This window comes from Protobothrops mucrosquamatus, unplaced genomic scaffold, assembly GCF_001527695.2.
Source record: "Protobothrops mucrosquamatus isolate PMUCROS unplaced genomic scaffold, P.Mucros_1.0 scaffold914, whole genome shotgun sequence".
Classification (NCBI taxonomy): domain Eukaryota; kingdom Metazoa; phylum Chordata; class Lepidosauria; order Squamata; family Viperidae; genus Protobothrops; species Protobothrops mucrosquamatus.
The window spans coordinates 341,396-348,901 of record NW_015387165.1 but is presented as its reverse complement, the minus strand read 5'-3'; the positions used below and the strand labels follow the sequence as shown (position 1 = coordinate 348,901).

The window sequence follows — 7,506 nt, the reverse complement described above, 5'->3', positions numbered from 1 at the left end:
TGCGTTACTTAATTGAGAATGCAAAGTATCCAAGAAAAGCTCTACCACTACTAGCATGTCCATTCTAGTCTGTACATTTGCTAGTGTATTCAACAAATATCCTTCTCGGTGTATATTTTAGATTGAATTTCTTACAAAAAAAAGTGTTTGTCATGGCTTAGGATTGGCAACCATATAGTATTGATATGCCAAACACAACTTATGAGTTGATTAAGGTCATTGACTGAATCACTGTTAGATGCCCTGTTTATTTATCATGAGTATTTGGTCAATCAGCAGAAAGACAGATGGTTTCAGTTACTGTCAGTCTTGCAAAGTAACACAAACATGAAGCACATCCAGAAGTACCAGCTCTAAGTTTATTGTAAGATTACATTAACAGAATCTGGCAAATAATAATAATAATAATAATAATAATAATAATAATAATAATAATAGTAATAGTAATAGTAATAGTAATAGTAATAGTAATAGTAATAGTAATAATAGTAATAATAGTAATAATAATAATAATATAAAGTTGGAAGGGACCTTGGAGGTCATCTAGTCCAACCCCTGCTTAGGCAGGAAACCATATACCATTTCAGACAAATAGCTGTTCAGTCTCTTCTTGAAAATTTCCAGTGTTGGAGCATTCACTGCTTCTGGAGGCAGGTTGTTCCACTGGTTAATTGTTCTAACTGTCAGGAAGTTTCTCCTTAGTTCTAGGTTGCTTCTCTCCTTGCTTAGTTTCCACCCGTTGCTTCTTGTCCTGCCTTCAGGTGCCTTGGAAAATAGCTTGACTCCCTCTTCTTTGTGGCAGCCCCCGAGATATTGGAACACTGCTATCATGTCCCCCCTCGTCCTTCTCTACATTAAACTAGACATACCCAATTCCAGCAGCCGTTCCTTATATATTTTAGCCTCCAGTCCCCTAATCATCTGTACTCTTTCTAGAGTCTCAGCATCTTTTTTGCATCGCGGTCTGAAGTCTGAAAGTACATCTCTCCCCCCTCACCTTTACAGTCCAAGAAACTAGGGAAGGTCCCTTAGGAGATGTTTGCCACCCCCATATTCCTTCTGCAGACTCAGTTGCCACTTGTCTGATAGTTGCCTAGTCTGCAGCTCTTCCACTTGTCTCTCAAGGTCATCCCACATACCGTTACAATGGCAATGGATGCACTGTTGCGCAAGATCTGAAGGAACAGAACAGAATAGAATAGAGCTGGAAGGGACCATGGAGGTCTTCGTCCAGCCCCCTGCTCAAGCAGGAGAACCTATACCATTTCAGACAAGTGACTGTCTAGTCTCTTCTTTAAAATCTCCAGTGATGGAGCGCCCACAATTTCTGAAGGCAAGCTGTTCCACAGGTTAATTGTCCTCACTGTTAGGAAATTTCTCCTTAATTCCAGGTTGCTTCTCTTTTTGACCAGTTTCCAACCATTGTTTCTTGTCCTGCTTTCTGGTGCTTTGGAGAATAATTTGACCCCCTCTTCTTTGTGGCAGCCCCTCAAATACTGGAATACTGCTATCATGTCTCCCCTATTTCTTCTTTTCTTTAGACTAGCCAAACCCAAGTCCTGCAGCCGTTCTTCATATGTTTTAGTCTCAAGGTCTTTGATCATCTTAGTTGCTCTTCTCTGAATTTTTTCCAAAGTCTGAACATTGTTTTTGTAGTATGGTGAACAAAATTGGTTGCAGTATTCCAGGTGTGGTCTTACTAGGGTTTCATAAAGAGGTACTGATACTTCTCGTGATCTTGAGTCTTCTGTTTATATAACCCAGAATTGTATTAACTTTTTTGGCTGCTGCTGCTGCACACTGCTGGCTCATATTCAAATGATCATCCACTAGGACTCCAAGATCTCTCTCACAGTTACTGTTTTTGAACCAGGTTTCGCCTAACCCAGTGATGGTGAACCTTTTAGAAACTGAGTGCCCAAACTGCAACCCAAAACCCACTTATGCATCGTCGGGTGCCAGATGGGTGTGGCCTATTGGGTGGGTGTGGCCCATTGGGTGGGCGTGGCTGCAGTGGTAACGGCAGACTGGGTGGGACTAAAAAGTTCAATCAATCAATTCCAACTTTGCAAGATCTTTTTTTTCCCGCAAGAAGTTGAAATTGACTGATTGAACCTTCTTTTTTTTTTTGCACATGGCAGCGGAGGCCTAAAGCGAAAAGGTTTTATAAAACCCATCTGAAGAGAGGGCTCTGAGTGCTGCCTCTGGCACCCGTGCCATAGGTTCGCCACCCCTGGCCTAACCTGTACTTACACCTTTTGATTTTTCCTGCCTAAATGTAAAACTTTGCTTTTTTCCACATTAAAGTACATTTTGTTAGATAGGACACATTGTTCAAGTTTGTCAAGATCTTTTTGGTTCCTGAGCTTGTCTTCTGGGTTGTTGGCTATTCCTGTCAGTTTGGTATCATCTGGAAATTTGATGGGTTCCCTTCTATTCCCTCATCTAAGTCATTTATGAAGACATTGAAGAGTACCAAGCCTTGTGTGGTACTCCACTACTTACTTCTCTCCATGTGGATATAGTACCATTTAGGACTATTCATTGAGTACGGTTTGTCAGCCAGCTACAAATCCATCTATTCCGCCTCTTTCTAGCTTACCAAGAAGTAGGTTGTGGTCTAGTTTGTCAAATGCCTTACTGAAATTAAGTATACTACGTCCACAGCATTTCGCTGATCTATTAATTTAGTCACTTTATCAAAGAATCAGGTTAGATCAGTGGTTCTCAACCTGTGGGTCGGGACCCCATTTGGGGTCGATCGACCATTTCACGGGGGTCGCCAAGCAAGGCTATCTGCCATTTTTTTTGTCCGCCATTTGTTTTGTCCGCCATTTTTTCCCCCTTTTCCGGCGGGTGCCTTACCTCCCTTGGGCTGGGCCAGCTGGTGGTCGGCCTGCTCCGTCTCTGCCGCTTGCCAGCTACACCTTGGCCGGCGCAGGGGGCGGAACCACGCATGCGCGGCGCTCCCGGGCAGGGAAAGTCCTCGACTTACGACCGGTTGGGTAGTCCTCGACTTACGACCGGTTTAGTCCTCGACTTATGACCGGTTTAGTCCTCGACTTACGACCGGTTGGGGTCGCAGCATTAAAAAGGTTGAGAACCACTGGGTTAGATTATCATGGAGAAAATGTAAGTGGTCACTAAGAGTCAACACCAACCTGACATCACATAGTCAGTTAGTCGATCAATATGGCAAAACTCATGGCACAATCTTCTTTTGATACCATGCCCAGATTTTCTAAAGCTTTATTGTGGGAGATCTATTTGGCTGCTGTCTTGTTCATATTAGCACCAATTTTGCTTTATTGTTTGTTTGCCTTCTTTGTTGGGTTTGGTTATTTTCTTGTCTAATTCCTAGCCGTTATGTGGTTGATATTATTTATTACCCTGCATTTCTTTTTAGCTTTTTTTTAATGTGAACATTTCAAAAATGCACTACACACATAAGCCAGTCAAATATATAGAGCAAGAGAAAGCATGTTCATTGCCAAGAAGAATAGGTAACCTATAATTTGCATTTTCAAGTTATTCGCATGAGTTAAATCAGGATCAGTTTTTGTTCATTTCTTTATTATATGTTTTGAAAGAATATATGAGTACAGGAGGTACAAATAAGAAAATCAGATGCACATAGAAACAAATCTGAAAGATAATAAAATTAAGATATTCCAATATGTCATTTGATGCTTATGGTATTATGAGATATTTCATATACATTTTCTGTCAAAATCCACTGATATTCAAGGATAGATATTGCTGGAAGAGAAAAACCGCAGCATATCAGATTGTGATTATCTATCTCCTTAGAGAGGAGATGAACCTATCCATCAAGATGGACCCAGAATGTTCCCTGGAGAATTTGCTTCATCTAGAAACTAAGACAAAAAAGGAAACGCAGCCTAATTCTAGCTGTGTGAGGGCATTAGAAGTTGAGTAAGGGAAACATGTTATGACTTTTAGGAATTCTGATTTATGAATCTTAATTCTGATGCATGAATACCTCAAAGCTTGAGACATTTGTGTAAATACACAACTAAGCACCACACAGCATCCAAGCTCAGAACTTTAGCTTTAAATAATTTAATTGCTACTGGGACATGGTTATTACCAAGTTGACTAGCACATTGGTAATCAGAAAGGATGATCTTTAAGCTCTTATTTAAGCTCACTCAATTGGCTGGTCCAGCAGGTGGAAGATTTAATGTAAACACTTAAGTACTTACAGGTTTTAGCCCACTTGATAAGTCTCCCATTGATATTCCAACTAATTAGAGTTTTAAAGTGCTTTCCTGAGAGCATTAAACCTTCATTTTAGAGTAAGTGGTATTCCTTAGAGCAATATGGTATTAGTGCTTTGAGGCATCAGTGCATGCCCACATGAGATATAGATGGAATGGCTACATCATTGATATATAGGAGAACAGAGATAAGGTGAAGAGCAAAAGGCGGAATTCTGCCTTAGCAAAAGCCTTAATAATATCATTGATGTACAAATTAAATAGCTTTTTGCTGTGAAATTAAGAAGAAAAACTAAACATGGTCAGAGATACTGAATTCAGCCTTGAATTAGCTATTGTTGTTCCTACTTTCCTTGTTTCATCTAACATAAGATCATGAACTTTATAACATTAATGTGCTCGTCGTTGTCAGCCATTCAGTCATGTAATTAATTAAATTAATTTGTTTAATTAGTGTGCTACTTGCAACAATTTCCAAATTGATTATATATCTCCTCAGTATGAGCTTAGCTGCTATGCTTGAGCACAAGCTTTATTACAATCAGGTGATTTTTTTAAAAAAAAATGCTTACTTTTTATTAGCATGTACATGTATTTTTCTTCCCCCAAAAATATGGAAGCTACAAATCGTAAATATTGAAAGAGAAAAATCTGTCAACATTGATGAAACTGCCGAGATTAGAAAGAAAATACTTGTAGCCCTGTGTAGGCAGCCTGTGAACCCTAAGATGAAACCACACCTGTTGTTTCCAATAGATTGTTCATACAGGGACGTCTTGCGAAGTCTGAGCTGAAATAACTTCAGGTTTTTGTTTTCCATTATTAACCATCAAACAGCGTAGAGTAAAAATAAAAGGTATATGTCATATTTTCATTTTACATGAAATCTTTGAAATACCTTGAATTCTTCCCCTCTCTTAAAATTTCCTGACAGGTTGGGGGGGGGGGGAAATGACTATTACTACTGTCAGATATATCGTTTTATTATTAGATCTCTTTTTTTCATATTACATCTGATGAAAAGTTATCCGTGAACCTACTTGAGCTGAAACAGGGTGCACTTCCATTCTCAATTCCCACGGGAAAAATATTTTGCTGTTCTCCAGACAATATTATTAGATGGATATTCATATATTTTTATTATTATTAGGTGGTTATTCATATATCTTTAAACCTGGTTTTTTTTTTTTTAAAAAAGTATAGATCAAAACTTATTTTTTGGTAAGAGAATGGAGTTCAGCGGCTGCTAAATTTGACTGTATGCTGACTTCCTCCTTCTGTCTCTCTTAGCTATATTTCCTTTTGGGGTAATTTTTAATGGGGGTTTTAAAGTAATTTTAAACTAACTAGACCAATCATTAATATTTGTTTTTAATTATGTTTTTAATTTGTAGTTTTTTGGGATTAGCATTTTTATCTGGTTGTTAGCCGCCCTGAGTCCGCAAGGAGAAGGGCGGGATATAAATTAAATTAATTAATAAATAAATAAATAAATAAATAAATAAATAAATAAGATTGATTATTAGTACTTCCACTGAGGTGGCATTCAGGATTTACGTCATTGATATGATGATGATGATGATGATGATGATGATGATGATGATGATGATTAAAAAAAACAGACAAGCAACATAACACCCCGGACTTAACAATTGTCGATAAGAAAGACAAAAAAAGTCTGGATAGTGGACGTGGCAGTGCCTGGAGACAGCAGAACAGACCAGAAAGATCTGGAGAATATAACAAAATACAAAGACCTACAAATAGAAATAGAAAGACTGTGGCAAAAGCAAGCAAGGGTAGTACCAATAGTAATAGGCGCCTTGGGTGCAATCCCTTTTGTTGACCTCGTGGTGAACTTGTGGTAACCGTAACTGTTTAAGCGGTAATCAGTTAACGTTTTCCGCCGGAATGATCCTTGACGAAGGTAGGACGCTGGATATCTGTAATACCATCAAACATCCACATCTGCCTATCCCAGGTCCTGGGTAAGGACTCGATAGGTAGACAAAAATGCCAAATCCAGTCTGAACATCTGGCTGACTGTGTGATGATCAATAGTAGTAGTAGTAGTAGTAGTAGTAGTAGTAGTAATAATAATAATAATAATAATAATAATAATAATAAATAAAATAAAATAAAATAAAATAAAATACTAATAATACAGTTGGCAGGGATCTGGGAGGTCTTCTAGTCCAACTCCCTGCTCAGGCAGGAAACCCCATACCATTTCAGACAAATGGCTGTCCAGTCTCTTCTTAAAAACTTCCAGTGTTGGACAGCTTGTCCAGTTCTGACAGCCCCCCCCCCCCATTTACAGTCACATGACCATATTTTATTATGGTTTTGCCAGAAACTTGTTTTTAGTTTTGATTTCTGACAAAAAAAAAAAACCTACCCATAGAGAAAAATGGGTTGGCTCAATGACCACCGTGTTCACCTTACAACTACAGCATTTGCTTTACGACTGCTGCAAAAAAAGGTCATAAAATTGGACATATGATGACCCGCTTAACAACCACCATGTTTTATAACCGAAATATTAGACTCCATTACCTTTGCAAGTCAAGGTTTACCTGTAAATAAAAGAGCTCAAATATACATGTCAGATAATATGAATTGATGCCATCTAGATCAGTGTTTCTCAACCTTGACAATTTTAAGGCATGTGGACTTCAACTCCCAGAATACCACAGCCAGCAATGCTGGCTGTGGAATTCTGGGAGTTGAAGTCCACATGCCTTAAAATTGTCAAGGTTGAGAAACACTGATCTAGATTGTTGGCAGTAATCAATTCAATTCCTAAAGATAGGATTTGGGCAAAGCGGGCAGCGCCTTCTGTTGATTAAAAACTCTTTATTTTCGATCATGACATGTCATGAAAGCACATCAGAATAAGTGAGATTCCCCCCCACCCCATCCCGGATGTCTCCTTATGCCAACAATCCTTACCCAGAAGGACGTGAGGCAAACTTCACACTAGCTTCTCTTCTTTTTTTAGGATTGACATTAATATAGATTTATATTCTTCAGAATTGGTTAATACATCCTGTTCAGAATTCTAGAAGTCTATCTAGACCCATACCAGTCGGGCTTCAGGCCGGGACACAGCACGGAAACGGCATTGGTCGCGTTGGTCAATGATCTCTGGAGGGCCCGGGACAGAGGTTACTCCTCTGTCCTTGTTCTTTTGGACCTCTCAGCGGCTTTTGATACTGTAGACCACGGTATCATGCTGCGGCGCCTCGGTGAGTTAGGAGTGGGA

The 7,506-nt window shown here is 39.1% G+C and overlaps 1 protein-coding gene across 1 annotated transcript in view; it reads left to right on the top strand.

Moving 5' to 3' along the window:
* The first annotated feature begins 6,152 nt into the window (after nucleotides 1-6,152).
* The window catches only part of PRICKLE2 (prickle planar cell polarity protein 2), a 7,755-nt gene continuing 6,401 nt past the window's right edge, over nucleotides 6,153-7,506 (top strand). The window contains exon 1 of the mRNA XM_015819397.1: nucleotides 6,153-6,168. Within this exon, the coding sequence (XP_015674883.1) occupies nucleotides 6,153-6,168 (16 nt within the window). The remainder of the gene's footprint in view (nucleotides 6,169-7,506) is intronic.